The sequence below is a fragment of the Clupea harengus genome, chromosome 20 (assembly GCF_900700415.2).
Source record: "Clupea harengus chromosome 20, Ch_v2.0.2, whole genome shotgun sequence".
In the NCBI taxonomy this organism is placed as follows: Eukaryota; Metazoa; Chordata; class Actinopteri; order Clupeiformes; family Clupeidae; genus Clupea; species Clupea harengus.
The window spans coordinates 24,079,138-24,096,637 of record NC_045171.1 but is presented as its reverse complement, the minus strand read 5'-3'; the positions used below and the strand labels follow the sequence as shown (position 1 = coordinate 24,096,637).

Sequence of the window (17,500 nt, the reverse complement as noted above, 5' to 3'; positions counted from 1 at the left end):
TATGACTCAAAGACTCTCTGATGTTAACGGGTCCTCTGTGGTTTTTCACCCAGGTGTGACCACATCAGAAAGGGTATACTCTTCACCGCTGACTCAACCTGCCTTACTGTCTGGGATCTCCGCTGGGTGTGCTTGGCATCCTTACCTATGACCACATGAGAGAGAGAGAGAGAGAGAGAGAGAGAGAGAGAGAGAGAGTGAGAGAGAGATAGAGATAGGGAGATAGAGATAGAGATAGAGAGAGACTCTCAGATGAGAACAGCTGTTTTGCTAATTTTTAATTTTGAGTAGTTTGTCTTTCAAGTTCAAGTTGAATGAAGTATTTTCCTGATGGGCATAATACATTTCCCTGGTGAATCAATGCCAATCCTTACAATGTAGCACAGTTCTATCAAACGAAGAACCCTTTGGCCCTCTGGAATGACCGAAGAAGACTCTCCCTCCTGCCAAGTAGCTTGTAATGTTTATCTGAACACACGCACCTCCATGCTCTCTATACCCTTTCTAATAAAGTGCCAATGTTCAATCAACACCTCTTTTAATAGCTCCCCTGTGCCTCATGTTAAATGACATGAGTCATATTATCATTTTGCTTTTCTTGTGTGAAGCCAGCACTATGGTTCATTTCTGCCACTTAAGACCACCCAGACCAGATACTGTGACTCATTTCTGAGTGATTACCGAGGGATCTGTTCACAGTTGCTGCGATCTGATGGAGTGATTTTTTTTTAAGGCTGAACTGAATGAGCTTCAGAGAGTGGGACCCGTAACCTCAGGCGGGGGTCGGGAGGACCACTGCATCCCAAGCATGCCTGCGTGCGGAGAGAAAACCCGGCTTGCCAAGCCACCCCGCACTTTGTTTACTCTGTTGTCATGGAGGCGAGGGGGACAACTCGAGGACAGCGCATGGCTGTTTATAGAACCGAACAGGCTGGCAAGAGCCACAATGGCCGCCCCGCATGGAACCGGACGGCCAGAAACGGAACTTGACTGCATGTGGCACAGATCCGGGCCCCATCCGCTCTGGACTCAGCTGCTGCTGGTCACCGTTTTCACTGAATGGAGGCTCTCATCAGCCACCTTCAGTCAAATACTACGGAAAGGTCAGAGGTCAGCACAGACAGCTGGGTCTGACTGAATGTGAACGTGGCCTCACACATGCAGTAGAAATGACTTTGAATGTTATGTTGCTATAATGTTGTCATGAGTCATTTAGGGGTTGCATGTTGATGTTACATTGTATGGCCAGAGTGATCAAACATTAGGCTTACAAGAGCATGCAGCTGGCTACCGTAACATATATTTACAGGACATCCAAACTCTTGCATTTGAAATGAAGCACATGTTTATTTTGTCTACAGTTTCTGAGCGCTGTGTGCAAGAAAATGAACAAGAAGTACAACGTGTGTCAGACAGAATTTATTTAATGTACAATTCCACCAAAAATGAGTTAAAAAAATAAAGGTTGACCTCACACTTGGCTTGCCAGTCGGTGCGCTGTAGAGTATCCATCCAGATGGTGGGCCGCCGGGGGACGTGCCGGAGACCAAGGAGCCGACACGACTATCCTGGGGATCACTTAAAATAAGTCCGTATTAAAAATTCACCACGCCATCTCACACTCCCAACCCCATAAGGGTATTTGTATCTTCGAGGACGGGACCCAAAGATACCCTTACTCATACGTTTGGTTTATAATGTCATTTCCATTGGGGCCTCTTCTCTTGATTTGACATCATCTTCATCTTCATCTTCATCGTCTGGAGTTTCACATACACATTTCTTGTCTGTACTCTTGGTTGCATAAATGCTAGCTGAGGTGCAGACTTAGGAACTCCAAATGTAACCACACAGAATGGAAGACAGGAGAAGCAGGCTGAGTTAATACAGAGGCATTCCTTGATTTATCACTTCTTATATATATTTCATATCTAAAAAAGATCCACTATGGTTCAGTGTGGTGACATCAGGCAGTGTAACAAGATAAAATACCAGGTTATGGAATTTTAAGGTGCTTCTAAAATTGTTTATTTATTTTTTTATCACTATTTTTTTTTTTTTTTACTTTCACCTGAATGACATCAGAATAATTTAACCTTAACTTGGAAATGAATTAGTGATCACATAACATTTGCATATTTGTTTCAAATCTGCACTGTAGTTGACAGTATAAAGAATACAATAAACTCATAACCGAGACATTATTATCATAGGTGGTTGCAAAATACACTGTTCTGGGGCTACCGCATCCCACAAATATTTAAATATTGACACAATTGTACAATGGAATTGCAAAATTACCAAAATATATTAAATAACAATTTTTTTTTTTTTCAAAATGGAAAGAGATCTCCAGAATGATGAAATAAAATCGATTTGATTCATTTTTCTTGACCTAACCATATCCATACCAATGGGATGACTGGTCGAAAAACACTGAGTCTGCCGGGGTGTACATTAGAGTCTTTACAGTAGATTCTCATTTAACTCCTCAACTTCCCTACAATCCATCCTTACGGGAGAAGCTGAGTAATACACAGTCACACAGCGTGAGAAGACAGAGAAACATTGTTGCCAGGCAGTGGACAGTGAAATCGGATATATATATATATAATATTTATACCTTACAGCCATGGGTCCTCTTAAAGGTGCTCTTCCAGGGGGGATTGCATCTTATAAACATCACTAAAAATATCACCGTGTTTCGTGCTCAGTTGTACAGTCCGTCAGGTGTGTGAGGAATGTCTGGAGGGTGGGGGGCATGGGCGAGGGCGGGGGCGAGGGGGATTTATGAACAGTCAGGTGAACCCTTTCCTCTGACCTGGACCTGTTTGGATGGGTAGGTGGAGAAAAAGGAGTGTTTCGCTGGTAGGAATGGGGTGCTCTGAGAGCCGTGGAGCCTGGCACAAATGTACCGCAGACCCTAGACGGCATCTGACTCAGAACCGGTTCTGTCCCCGACGTAGCACGGGGTCCACAGGGTACGGGCCAGAACTGGTCCAGACTCGTTTCAGAATCAGACACGGTCTGGGGGGATGGGGGGGTAGAAGCGGCTGCACTCACACTCATTTTTGCACCATGACAGACAGTATGAAACAAGGCCAGACACACAGGTCTGAGAGGCTTAAAAAAAAAAAAGGATGAGCACTTCTAATCTAGCCTTCCTTAAACAATGAAAATGTACCCCGAATACAAGAGAAGAGAAAAAAAATATATACCATTTTATAAATAAAAAAAATGAAATAGGGCACTTGGTTCTTCATTACGTTAAACTTAACTAGCATGGCTGAAAGGCAGACATGTCCGTGGAGATTTGTCCTCGTTGAAGTGTCCTTAACAGTCAACCACACCTAGGTGCCACGGTCACCCCTTCCTGTCACGGACTGAGAATCACGTAGTAAGAAAATACCTATAAAACCAAATACCGGACTTGGTGCAAATCAGCCCTTTCAAGGCCACTTTGTCCTGTAGTGCCACTGGTGCTTCATGACTGGAATATTTATGAACCTCACGAGGTGAATGCTAGGGCCGCTTTCTTTACGTTTGTTTGTTTCTTTGCTTGGTTGTTTGTTTGCAGTTGGGCGAATTATCTTCTAGACGGTAGACTGTCTGCTGTAGCTCCTCGTCTATCCTCTCGTTCTGTCCTCCTCCTCCTCTGGGTCGGCTCGGTGGCGTTGAGCGTGTCGCTCTCACGTTATGTCCTCCTCACATAATTCCCAGGGAAGGTGCCAAAGAACTTACTTCTTCTGGACGTTCCTAAAAAAAAAAAGGTACAAGCAAGTCTTGATATTAAATTACAACCAGTGACAAACACAGAACATATATTTATATGCTTATATTTCTATGTTTAAAATATTTGTATTTTTTCAATTAACTATCACCCCAAACAATGTTTTCCTGTCTACATGTGTCTTTTTCTAATGTGTTTATTAATTCACGCTATTCTGTTATTTGCAAGTCTGTGTCATACTATTTGGCATCCCTGCATTAACATCTTCTACACAAACCTGGCTCGTAGCAGAACCCCACAAGGAGGTCAATCTGTAATGTGAGAACACTGATGTAATGGATGGGACATCTTTGGAGGTACACCACCACAGTAGGAGAGCATTTGTTTAACAGTGTGATGAAACACTCAGCATCACTCAAAGCCCAAGGGTGCCCTCTGCTGGTAGACCGTGTTACTACATACATATACTTTATACTTGAGCAGACTATGGGGGAATTCTAATAATGACGACCATTTCTTATCTACTCCGACAAAATCAATGAAAATATGCCCTGAATACAAACAAATACATGGGGGAATTGAGAGAAAACTGTGTCGTTTTTATCCCAGACTTACCTACAAACCAGCCATCATCACACTTCTCCATAACGTCAACAACATCTCCTTCCTTCAGCTCCAGCTCGTCTTCATTACGAGGGGCGTAGTTGTAAAGGACCTGGAAACTGCAAGAGGGCATTTATCTTTTATTTATTTATTTGCTCATGTAAACTGGGAGTATTCCTCAACAGCGCTTATCTTTGGTGTATTTTTTTGTTTTGTTTTAGACTATTTCAGGTGCGCAACACAATTTGCCTACACTTTGTGGTTACAGTCAACAAATGTGTGAGGCTGTGATGGCTGAATGTAGGGTATTAACTGTGAGAACAGTATAGAGGGTGAAGTAAAGTAAAGTAAAGTTGAGAGGCACTCACGGTTCTCCAGCTCCTTGTAGTGGATCTTGCACATAAGTTTGTCTCTGGGACTGGGGAGAGAAGAGATACAGATGATATAGATGCACTGCATGCACGGCGTGTTGTTTCTCTTCACGTCATATACATCATTTCTCATCGCACTCACACACTGTAGCATAGTGCCCAAAATGCAAGTACATTGTCTGATACAAAAGCCATGTTACCAAGTCTGTGGTCTCATAATGCGTTGTGTACTGTGCTGCGTCTGAGGTCTGTGGGCCAATCAAGAGAGCATATCGAGGGCATGTGGTCTGCTTTGTGGGGGTAAAGGCTCCTCATCTGGAAGGAGCTCCAAGTCTGGCACTCCTTGTCTGTGTCAAAGGTCACATCCGCCTGATGTCGAATGGTTTGGTTATCACTTGTCAGATCACTACAACATCTCAGTTTGCCTGATTTTGGCCCTCAAAACAAGTCCCATCTGCCCACATCACAGCACAAACCGCTGTCTAATGAGAGGGCCATCCACACAATCATAGGCTTAGAAACAGCAGCGGTAGGTATGGCATATCAGAAGCAGATTTTCTGAGAACGAGGCGTGTACTCCCCTTGTTCGGAGGAGACTGGGGGGCAAGGGACGCTTTTCTACCCTTGGGGAGTAGAGCATGTTTAGGCTGTGTACACAGAAAACAGAGTCGCACCCCAGAAAGCACACTCCAAACGGGCTAGACTGCGCTCACATCCGGCCAGTCTCTGGGTCGTAATGGGAGAGCAACTCCTCTGATGCGCCCTTTAGAGGAGACACACATGCAGAAACAAAACAAAACAAACAACAGGAGCATTCAAAGCTCTGCTTCAAACTGTCGGAATAATACCAGTTGCCTGGACAACCGAAACAATCAGTCCTTCAGAGCCACATGCGGTATAACCCCAAGCATCTTCAAACACACACACACACACACACACAAGCATATAAAGACCTTCTCTAGGAACAGTAGAGAAATCGCCATTGCTTAATCCCGAGCAATTCAGTCATTACAAACACTCTTTAATACTGAGCTAGACATGCCGTTTAAAGTCCTTGATTATTCACAAACAATACAACCGTGAAACAAATGATACAATGGGCAAGGGGTGAGTACCATTGACAAACTGTACCTTATGTTAACAAACACACGCTTTTTGAGGGATTTGTTCAGTGTATTGTAGCTGTCCATGTCAGAACATGCACGAACACAGTTACTTGCACTGTAAAAAAAAGTCATAGCTGCTGACAGAACACAAGGGGTGCATTCATGCCCCTACCCTATGTGATGGTGAAAAGCTCTGGCCTCTAATGGGTGAGCCGCAGGACCTCCTAGACATCACAGGGCTACGTGGTGGCTTACCGACCACTAGGGAATCACGCTTCGACACGGGCTGCAAGAACCACAACAAGCCTTTTAATGATGACAGTGAACGCACATAGACACACTCACACACACAGACACGCACATCTGACATACTACTCTAATTCATGCTTCATACACAACCAGCACGTCTTTTGTAACCCTCCATCTTAAACCTGGGAACTATAAAAAAAGAAAGAAAGACACTATCTGTTATTGACTCGTCATCCTTTAATCGGTCTTGAAATCTCCTCACACGCATAACTGACAGCCTCATCTCACGTGCTGGCATGCACGATTGCTCATGTTCGGTTACTCTCTGGCTTCATGCCCACTGAACTGTCTGTATTCTGCTGCATGCTGATGACGGCTTCCAGTCCATTGACCTGAGCAGCGAAGGCCAGGCTCGAGAGCCTAACGCCGGCCATACAGAAAATAGGCTGTGTGGAATCCGAGACATGGCAAAGGAGAGAGAGGAGGCTGAGGGTGTAAATATGTGCTACTACAATGGGGTAATAATAGCTCCCGAAACAGACTGGTGCTTTAGTTCTTAATGTTGCACAGCAGCCTCAGAAACCCTTCAGAAACACATCTGGGATGTAAGGAAAGTATTCTGCGTATAGAAATAAAAACATCCCTGCAGTTCTAGGTGTGTACACTAAGCGCTTCCCAGTATGAAGGGCTTATTGTGCGATCTGCTCTGGAGTTACTGCTAGCTTCGCAGGACTTTAACAGATACCAGCAGTGTGACAGAGCCGTCCATCACTAGGTAATGACAAAAGTGTTAGAGGTAACAGAATGAATCAGATTTAAACTGTATGGGACAATGTGTTAAAGACAACAGTGCACACAGGCGAAGGCTACACACCCACAGACACACATGTACTCAAGACTCAAATGCGCTTCGGGTTTACCTTGACCTTGGGGGATCTGGGTTCCGGGCGGGGGGAGAGTTTGGAGGGAGGGGGGGACTGGGACACCCCCGGCAGTGGAGGGGTGGAGCGGGGAGAGGTAGGGGAGGATTTGGGCGAGACAGGGTGTGCAGGGGGCAGGGGCTGCTGGGAAGGAGGGGACGAGAGGCGCAGTGGTGCACCCTGGGTAACCACAGCCTGGTGAAGGGATAAAAATGGCAGATGCACTTTGAACCGTATAGATTACCACGGGGTAATATATTAAACTCATACGTCAACACCAATGGCTACAAAGCTTAAGCCAAACCAGACCAAGTCAAGATAAACAACACTCCAAGCAAATGTCTCAACACTTTAAGATGACAAAGCAAAATAGTACCAACAAACCAACAAACGTAAAAAAAAGAACTGGACTGAGTTGATCACAAACGTTAGGTTTGATGTAAAACTCTGCAGGGTTAGTGCAAGCACGAAGACAGGCGCAAATATAGCCGGAGAGTCTCCACATGCCAGGCTCTAGCTACCTCTCGGTCTGAAACCTCAGTGCGAACAGGTGTGAAAGTGTTTGAGGTGAAAAGGTCGTTTGGCATCTGGCCTTTCACGCCCGGCTCCTCCTCGATGAACAGATCGGGGAGCTGCTCGGTGACGTCGGAGCCCAGCGAGTAAAAGCCCTCTTCCTCCTCCTCCTCCTCCTCCTCCTCCTCCTCCTGTGGCTGCTCATGCTTCAACTGGCTACCTCTGATGATTGACACCACCTCCTCGCACACCTCGTCATTGGGGTCTATGGAGGACAGCAGCACGTCTTGGCTTGAGGTTGCCTCATGGTGCCCCAAGTGGGGCTGCTCCTGAAGGCTCTCACTGGACCTCTTGAGGGGCATTTCATCAAGCCTTTCCCAGGCTTCTTCCTGGGGTCTTTCGTGGCCCTCACTGGACCTCTTGAGGGGCCTTTCATCGAGCCTTTCCCAGGCTTCTTCCTGGGGTCTTTCATGGCTCTCACTGGACCTCTTGAGGGGCCTTTCATCGAGCCTTTCCCAGGCTTCTTCCTGGGGTCTTTCGTAGCTCTCACTGGGCCTCTTGAGGGGCATTTCATCGAGCCTTTCCCAGGCTTCTTCCTGGGGTCTTTCGTGAGGCTCGTACACCACCAGCTCTATAGGGCTAAAGGCACTAGGTGGTGAGGGCGTCTTCCTGTCATCGGGAGTCATGCTCTTCTGGGGCTGCTGCGGATCGGGGGAGAGGGTGCCCGTCAGGGGCTTGCTGATAGGTGGGGCTAACTCGATGACGCTGCCGTATTTGGGGCTTGTGTCGAACATGGGAGAGGTCGGGGAGGGTGTGAAGGAGGCAAGGTATGGCTGTGGGGAGGGGCTGGGATCCGGCGAGCAGGGGAAGCCCTTGGGGAAGCTGATGGGGATGAAGTGGCCCTCCTTCAAGCCGGGCGTGAGGCTGCCCGTGGAGGAGAGCGGCGCCGGCGAGGGCCCCATCATGGAGGAGGAGGGTGACGGCGACACCATGGCCTCCAGGGTCTCCAGCTCAGAGCGGAGGCTGGAGGGGAGGGGAGGAGGGGTAGGGGCAGGGGTGCCGAAAGGTGACAGTCCCAGCGTGAGTGCAAGCCACTCGCTGGTGACGGCCTGCAGGTGACCACGCTGGGGGGATGCGCCCTGCCGGAGGGAGGGGGAGGGGGAGGGGGCAGGGAGGCAGAAGAGGGCCGCACAGAGGATGACTTTCGGGGGGGCAGAGAGAAGGACAGAGTGATGGAGAGAGAGAAAGAGAGAGGGAGGAGGGGAAAAACAAATAGAAAGGAAGAAGAGTGAGAACATGGAAGCAGAGAGAAGAGATTCACATGGAAGCAGAGGGAAGAGATTCACATATGTCGCTATGGGAATACACGGCCTACATATGACACCAAGGTATGAGTTTGGGAACAAACAACAACAACGCCGCCTCTCACCAAAAAAGTCCTAGCATGAGGACTGAGTTTCCGGTTTAGAATATGCAGGAGAAAGACATGCCTTTGATAGTGTCCCAGTATTGCAAACATTCTCCCTAATATACTTTCAGTTGCATCAAACCAATTGTTTCATTAAAGTATTCACTTAAAACAGTATTTCATTTGTGGGAAAATGCTTAGCAATGTATGTTTGCACTAAAATGAATAAAGATTCACAGAAAAGATCATGGAAACATTCCTGCAGTCCAAACATATAACCCCTGACCCCTGCCTTGACATGCTTTATGGCTGAGTCCACTTTTGCTAAGCAAGAGTAGCTGCTAACACAAAACGAGAGCTCCATGTCATTGCTTCTGGCTCTGCTGATAATAAGGGTGATGAGCTATTTTAAATGCAAATTTTTTTTCACATTCCACACACCCTGAAGAAAATCACCCAAGCGTTATTTCTCTCACCAAAAAAACAGAACTAGCCCTCTGGTGCTAGTGACACATGCTGTAGGTGCCTTGTAGACAGCAAACTCAACCCTTCCCTGTGTTATGTCACGTATGACTCTTGGTCCGAGCCCATAATTAGAATAAAGCCCTCCTGAGGCACAGCTGAATCATTAATCAGGCTTTATCCAGCGCCATGTCTCTCACCAGTCATACGAGCCGGGGATCGGATCAGGCCACGAGCACTGCTCTGCGCCTCAGAGGGAATTATAACCTCAAGGGCACTTAACCTGGACTAGGGGGACACTGAATCCTAATCTGCAAGGTAATTCAGAGATGGCAGAGTTGATCCGACGTTGCATTTGGCTCACTATCGAGAAGAGTAATCCGATAGTTCATAGGCAAGCTAGACAGAGGGCCCCTTACTTGTAATAGCTTAACTTAGATAGGGTGACCAGACGTCCTCTTTTGCCCGGACATGTCCTCTTTTTGAGACCGAAAAAATGCGTCCGGCAGGGATTCCAAAATCGTCCGGGATTTCGCCTCGTCGGATATTTGTGTTGCTTTTCTCTGGGTCTTTCACTAACTAGTGTTTCTGGGAAGTGACTGACTGTCAGTGTCGCTATGTAAACACGCCCGTGATCAAAGATGAATTATAATACATTTAGAAGAGTACCTTATGCAATATATTCCCTCGAAATGCAAACCTATCTCTGTCATGGTTTTCATTAGTTTGGGGTTGGGAAATAGTCAGTAGCAATCTATAACACAATAATATGCTTATCCTACATAAAACTATTACAAAACTATTCAATTAAATTAATAATTTCTTATTTTCTCTGGTATTTTTGTCATATACAGATATGCAATGATGATTGCTGGGTAATATATATCTTGTTGTCCAATGTCAAGTCTCTATTTGATCATGTGACGAGAAGATACAATATAGCTAGTTTAGGCGCTAAATCTGAACATCAAGACCGACAGGCTGACTGAGCACAGCCAGAGGCACAGCACACCTGCGAGCCGAACGATGCCTTTCAAACATAAAAGTGGTGATGATGCATGATATGCTTTTTCAATGGACAGGATAGCCATCCCATTCAGCCTCTCCTGCTTCATGCTGCCCCTCAGGTAGGTCTTAATAAGTTTCAATTTGGAAAAGGATCACTCGGCTGTTGCCACTGTCACAGATGTCAGAAACAATAGCAGGGCAGTGCACACCTCACCGAAGGTGGATGTTACGGAGTGATAATCCACAATCAGCATCTTGGCAAGTTGGGAGACTGAGGACTGCTGAGCAATCTCTGCCTTAAAACTGACCCTGAATGATAGGAGTTGTGCAGGAAACGTTTTTGCTATGTCCCTGTTGTAGTGGTCAGACAGACGTTTTACCTTGTCATATAGCTCATCATCGCCTACGAGATAATGACCACTACAACAGTGACATAGCAATAACGTCTCCTGCACAACTGCTATCATTCAAGCTATAATTTCTGAGTCAGGTCACCGCCGAGTGCCTGTTTGATTGTGTATGTGTTTTTCAGATGTGGTTAAAGCTGCTGTGTGTGCCGCCGCACCAAATCGCTCCTTTCATCAGTGTTTTAAGAATGCTTCAGCACTTTGACCGTCTGTTTACGTTACCGTGTGTCAGAGTGCTATCCATGTTTCTGATAGCTTTCTGTTTGACCTGTCTACTTTCCCAATACAATAGCCAAAGTAACTAATTCGACCGTAAAATCCATATATATATAAACATATACGCCTAATGATGTGTTTGTGTGCGCGCGCGCCTCTTAACTAGTAACTAGCGTGCACTAGGGCCCTTCATAATAGCATGCACTGGGGCCCGTCGTAACTACCTTACACCACTGTGCTATACACTACCCATCCTGGATTTACTGAAACCAGCCCATTCTTTACCATTCTGAAAGCCCAACTGTGTCTTCACACGAAGCCAGGAAAAGCCAAACTTGCACCAGGTATGCTTTGGGTGCAGAACAACCGCTGGGTGAGCTCTGCTGCCAATCTCATATGAAACAATGTGTCAGCAGACTCTGACAGGCAAGGCTTGTGTTTCAAAAACTGGGCTTAATTTAACCAAAGTTAACTTGTGCCTTTGCAAGGATGAGCGAATGGTTCGATAGTCCCATGAATGGACTAATAAATATATAATTACATCATAAAGACATGCATTGCATCGTATGAATGTTGGTGGTGGTCGGAGGGGCTGTAGGCGCTGATTGGCAGCCACGCTTCTGTCAGTCTGCCCCAGGGCAGCTGTGGCTACTGATGTAGCTTACCACCACCGGTATGACTGTGTATGAATGACTACTGGACTCTGTAAAGCGACTTCGGGTATTTAGAGAAGCGCTATATAAGATTGAATTGATTGATTGATTGATTGATTGATTGAGCTCTGTACATGTTGTGGGTGAGAACACGGTCTTACCCTGGTGGAGCTTCCACTGAGACCCCCGTCACAGGAGGAGCTTTGGGGTAACGTGCTGTCCTTGGCGTTAGCGGACGACCTCTTGACGATGTCCACGTATGACACGGGGAAGATGCCCTGCTTGCTGGTGTTGGGGATCTTGCCCTCGTACCAGTTAGCATCCACTTGCCTGAGCAAGATGACCCTCTCACCCTACAGAATAGAACAGACAGATACTTCAGACCAAAGTTTGATTTCTTTTCCTATCTTGTTTTAAACTTTTACTGTATTTTGCTGGCACCCCACACTCACACGTACAGAGCATGGATCTTCCCTGTATAACACCCTTCTTAAACTGAAAGTCATTGGGCGGTTACACTGGAAGTGTGGAGGAAAGTGACATGGCCAAAGGCTGATGGCTATGGCCTACTAGATTTGAACAGTTATTGAACAAAGTAAGAACATCATAACATCTTTGCAGTTGTTGCTAAATGTGATTTTGTTCTGTTACTCTGGGTTCTCAAGCGTCCCCAATGTTGAGACCATCTGTAGAGATGGCATGTAAACACATAATACTCGAATGCTTGCGGGTCGGATCTGGAACTGTGTGAGCTATCACTAGAAACAGACAGCTGTGAGCAAAGCCTTGCCTTCCTCAGAGAAAGCTCCACGTTGGTGTCAGCGTTGAAGTTGTAGCGTGCCACGGCCTCTCCTATCTCTCTGCTCTGGGCCGGGGGAGGAGGCCTGACCGGCTGTTGCCTCTCTGATGGAGGGATTTTCTGAGGGAAGGACAGAGAGACAATATAACACACTATCAATACGTTTCGACAATATAACACACTATCAGTACGTTACGACAATATAACACACTATCAATAAGTTACGACAATATAACACACTATCAATACGTTATGACAATATAACACACTATCAATAAGTTATGACAATATAACACACTATCAATACGTTACGACAATATAACACACTATCAATACGTTTCGACAATATAACACACTATCAATACGTTATGACAATATAACACACTATACATATGTTATGACAATATAACACACTATACATATGTTACGACAATATAACACACTATCAGTACGTTACGACAATATAACACACTATCAATAAGTTACGACAATATAACACACTATCAATACGTTACGACAATATAACACACTATCAATAAGTTACGACAATATAACACACTATCAATAAGTTACGACAATATAACACACTATCAATACGTTTCGACAATATAACACACTATCAATAAGTTACGACAATATAACACACTATCAATAAGTTACGACAATATAACACACTATCAATAAGTTACGACAATATAACACACTATCAAATATACACGGATAAGTGCGCCTGCAGTCAGACAAACAGGAAAGCAAATAAACAAGTCTGTAAAGGCTAATTAATGACAGCAATAAAGTACTTTTATTGTGCACTGAAGTACTTTTATTGTACCTTTATATAACTAGTGCACTCAAAACAGAGAGGAATGTGAATTAGCAGTGAGTGAACACCAACCTCCACATAGGAGATGGGGAAGATCCCCACTCGGCCATGCAGCTCTCCCTCATACCAGTTGCGGTCCACTTGTCTTGTAACGTACACCACATCTCCCTTCCTAAAAGTCAGCTCTCTGTGAAGCACAAGGCCAGACAGAACGAGTTAGAGAAGGAGGCACACAAATCTGTTCATGTATCATTACAAAGTTCAAATGAAACGTAAATGTTTCGGGAGTGGTATGGAACAGAATGGGAGTGAACAATCCTGTACAAAATGGATGTTATAGATGAGGGAATGTCATGAATGAATTAATGTTTTGAATGAATGACTGAATGAATGACTAAATGAATATTTTCAGCCAGTTTCTCTTTTGTCTATCATGGATGATTTAATAGAGTGATGTGACTTACTTTGCTGTCTGTGCCTTGAAGTCGTATATCGCCCTGGCTGGTTGTTTCTGTGGAGGGCATATAAATAGTACACACATGAAAACCGAAGCGAAGCTGGATACTATGCTGATACATGTCATAGTCTTAGTTCCAGTGCGTTTAGTCTAAATGTACTTATATCTATTATTATTTTTTCTTTTCTATTTAAGGATTTTACTTCTCAGTGTTATAATTTCTAACAAGAATATACCTGCTTAACCATAACAATAATTGATGTATGAATAAAGCATATCATTAAAGCATATAATGTGTATTACAATAAAAATATAACAAGCCTTACCTCTGTTACTTCTGGTGTTGGCCTCCTGCTTTGAGGAGTGTACCGCCCCATATCTGGATGTGAGTAGCCCTTGGAAGCGTCTGGGTCTAGAGCAAAAGAGAGAGGCGTTGGTAAGGCTGGGGTTAATAGGGTATTTTTTGCCTTTCCTCTAGCTGACAAGCACCACCGTACAGCAACATGCGTAAGGGGAATGGTATGCGCAACAGAAAGGTTGTAATGGGGGTGCATCTGGGGTGAAAAATGAAGGGGAGTGATAAATAAACCCCCCCAAAAAATCATAAATGAAAATTCTCTCCTCTGCACTCACTTTGACATACTGGGGCTCACGTACGACGGACGAAGGTGATCATGCCCCACTTGAACATCTCCCGTATCTTTGCTAAAAAATACTTTATCACACGGGGGCGAATTAATATCCCGGGCCGCTGGAAATGGATCTTCAGCATGGAACAAGTGTATTTATACAGCAGGCCAGTATAGGGAGCTGGACCCTGTGCCAGCTGACCTGCTATCTATCCCCTCGCTCAGGAGACTCTGCTGCTTAAAGGGACTTGGCACAGAGCTCCACCCGCGAGTGGGATGCCAATCACTAACGAACAGCAGTCAGATATGCGCTGACATGTATTTAAAGCCAAATAAAATGGAAAAATGCATTCTGGGCCAAGACAACATTGAAGGCCCTCCCACGAGGCTTAGAGCTTGGTAAGGTTAATACTGTGTGTGTGTGTGTGTGTGTGTGTGTGTGTGTGTGGGCTTGGTAAGGTTAATACTGTCCGAAGTAAGGAACAACAGGGTGTGCTTACGGGTCTAAGCCAAGCATCCCATAGCACTTATTTTTGGCCGCCTGGCACATTTCTATTAATGGATTCTTTGAAAGAGACAAAGGTGTACCTATTCAGGACTGGGCGTGAGCTTATTTAGAACATGGTGGCTTATCTGATATATTGTAGATGAACACAGTGGATAATTAACCCCCCACACTACACACACACACACACACACACACACACACACACACACACAAACATCCACCCCCCACACTACACACACACACGCACACACACACTCAGAAAAGACGTAAATGATGTGAAAGTCACAAAAACATGATTTGTGATGTCATTTCGTTTACAAATGAAAGACACAGGTAACATAAGGAAAGCACAACGAACGAAAGGAATTTGAAATGCAAAATGAAACAGCAAAGTATCGACAATGGCGGGGATGAAACAACACAAGAATCACCAGCTGAATAGAGCGATGCAGTAGCCTGACAGCAGACAGCTGCAGTCCTTCACGTGCGACTGAGATGAGGGCAGATGGGAGATGGAGTCATGCGATTGGTTCCAGGGGGGAATCCTCAGTTCAAACTACTCAAGCACATTCACAGGGGCACAAGGTGGTGGAGCATGGCAGTGGTGGAGAGGGGGGGGGGTGGACGGAGAATTACAGAGCGAGCTCAAACACAAGAGAGGGACGCAGGCAGGTGACAATGGGAAGGGTTTTTTGTGTTTCGAGTTGGGAATGGTGGGGGGGGGTTTGGGGCAATGTTTTTCTGATCCACCTTCGTAGCCGTGATCGGAGCCGTTGAGGAGGAAGAGGCCCTCCTGCCTTCCGGCGGTGCTGCCGCTGTGGTTGCGGTCCATGCGCGAGTGGCAGGAGACGCTGCGGGGAAGACGCTGCGAGACCTCGGGCTGGCACCAGTCCTGGCTGGCCATGCCGTCGGGCCGCTGATTCAGGTGCCGGGGCTCCGGGCTGACCCCGCGCTGCGCCCCGAGCGAGGACTGCCTCTCCGGGATGTCCGGCAGCAGCTCGGCCAGCAGGCGGTGGAGGATGCTGTTGTCCGGCAGGCTGCCGCGGCGCTTCTCCGCCTGGATCTGGTCGTAGATGTCCTTCAGGGCTGAGTCCAGGGCCTCGTACACGGAGCTCTTGGACCGTGGCATGCAGCCGTGCCTGAAGGCAGAAGAGGACGACGAGGACGAGGTCTTCTTCCGACGGAAGGGCACCGGGCTGACCAGGAAGGCCAGCTTGTCCAGCCCTGAGTCGGGCTCCTCCCCTCTCAGCGGCTGCCGGCACTCCTGCTTGGCCCGCTCGTGCTTCAGCATCGTGGTGAAGCGGGTGTAGGAGGCTGGGCAGTGGCCCTTGCAGGTGCTGACCAGTTGACGGTGCTGCTGGAAGTACTGGTGATGGTGGTGACGGTGGTGGCGTGGGTGGTGCTGATGGTGGTGGTTGTGGTGGTTGTGCCCGGGCACGTAGAAGCTCTCTGAGGAGGTGAAGGAGCAATGGTCGAAGTCGCTCTCGCTGCAGAGGGACGAGCCCTCGATCTGAATGAAGTCGCTCAGGTCGGACACCACGGCGTCTTGCTCGCTGTCCGAGCAGTCGTGCTGGGGGGGAACGGGCAGACGCAGGTTGTCGGCTGTGATGTGGATGTGCACAGGCGGCACAGGCGGCGGGGGGTGGGCGTTCACCCTGGGGCACTGCGGTCGCCCCTCGGGCGGGTTCCTGGGGGCCGGGTTCCTGGCGGGTGGGTTCCTGGCCGGCGGGTTCCTGACGGGTGGGTCCTCGTCCAGGAAGGACTCGGTGGAGAAGCTGCGCTTGGGGCTGGTGCTCCTCCGTGAGGGCGGACGGGACCGGCCCTCGGCGCCCAGGTTGGGCATGGATTTGGACTTCTGGATCATCATCTCGAACTGGGTGATCCGGTTGGGCACCATGTTCTGGGGGACCTCATTGTTCCCTCCTAGGGCACTGGGCGAGCGGTCCCTGCGCTGCTCCCGCTCGTAGCTGTGGATGCGGGCCTTGACGGAGCAGATGACCTCGGACCTGATCATGTCACGTCGGTCGATGTGGTGCATCCGTCGGTAGAGCTTGAGGAAACCCGGAGCATCGTGCGCCGAACGATGCCTGACGCGCTCCCGGCGTGCCTCCGGAATCTCACAAGGTCCCTTCTGCTCCTGGCTGGCGTGCAGGAGCGAGCCGGTGCTCTCTGACCGGACCTGGGTCTCCTCGGCCCGGCCCGGTTCCTCAGTCAGCAGGTCATCGCAGCTTCGGGACTTGAGCTTGGGCGAGGTCCGCTCCTCAGAACCACCTCTGACACCCCCTTCCAAGGAATACGACTCGAGCTGTTCTGAACGCCAACCGTTCTCAAGATGGGGAGGGCTCCCCGAGACCAACAAGGGGATGCTAGACACCCCGTCGTCATGCTGGTCCTCATTCTGACACGAGGGGATGCTAGACACCCCGTCGTCATGCTGGTCCTCATTCTGACACGAGGGGATGGAGTCATGCAAGTTATCTGGGTCGTGACTTAAACCATTGAAATGTGCTGAATACATGGTGCTAAAATCCCCACCTTAAAGACATCCAACAAGAGCAGCATGGTAAGAAAGAGACACACGAAAAGACATTAACAAGATCGCAGGGGTAGACTCGCCCAGGGGCAACAAGAGATCAAG

General features: G+C 47.3%; 1 protein-coding gene across 1 annotated transcript in view; it reads right to left on the bottom strand.

The window, feature by feature from the left end:
• Positions 1–1,403: 1,403 nt before the first annotated feature.
• The window catches only part of sorbs2b (sorbin and SH3 domain containing 2b), a 44,375-nt gene continuing 28,278 nt past the window's right edge, over positions 1,404–17,500 (bottom strand). The window contains exons 16-24 of the mRNA XM_042702818.1: positions 15,613–17,397; positions 14,052–14,137; positions 13,733–13,779; positions 13,341–13,455; positions 12,437–12,565; positions 11,808–11,999; positions 4,702–4,751; positions 4,346–4,452; positions 1,404–3,756 (exon numbers count right to left, since the gene is read on the bottom strand). Coding sequence (XP_042558752.1) covers positions 3,695–3,756; positions 4,346–4,452; positions 4,702–4,751; positions 11,808–11,999; positions 12,437–12,565; positions 13,341–13,455; positions 13,733–13,779; positions 14,052–14,137; positions 15,613–17,397 — 2,573 coding nt within the window. The 3' untranslated portion in view covers positions 1,404–3,694. The remainder of the gene's footprint in view (positions 3,757–4,345; positions 4,453–4,701; positions 4,752–11,807; positions 12,000–12,436; positions 12,566–13,340; positions 13,456–13,732; positions 13,780–14,051; positions 14,138–15,612; positions 17,398–17,500) is intronic.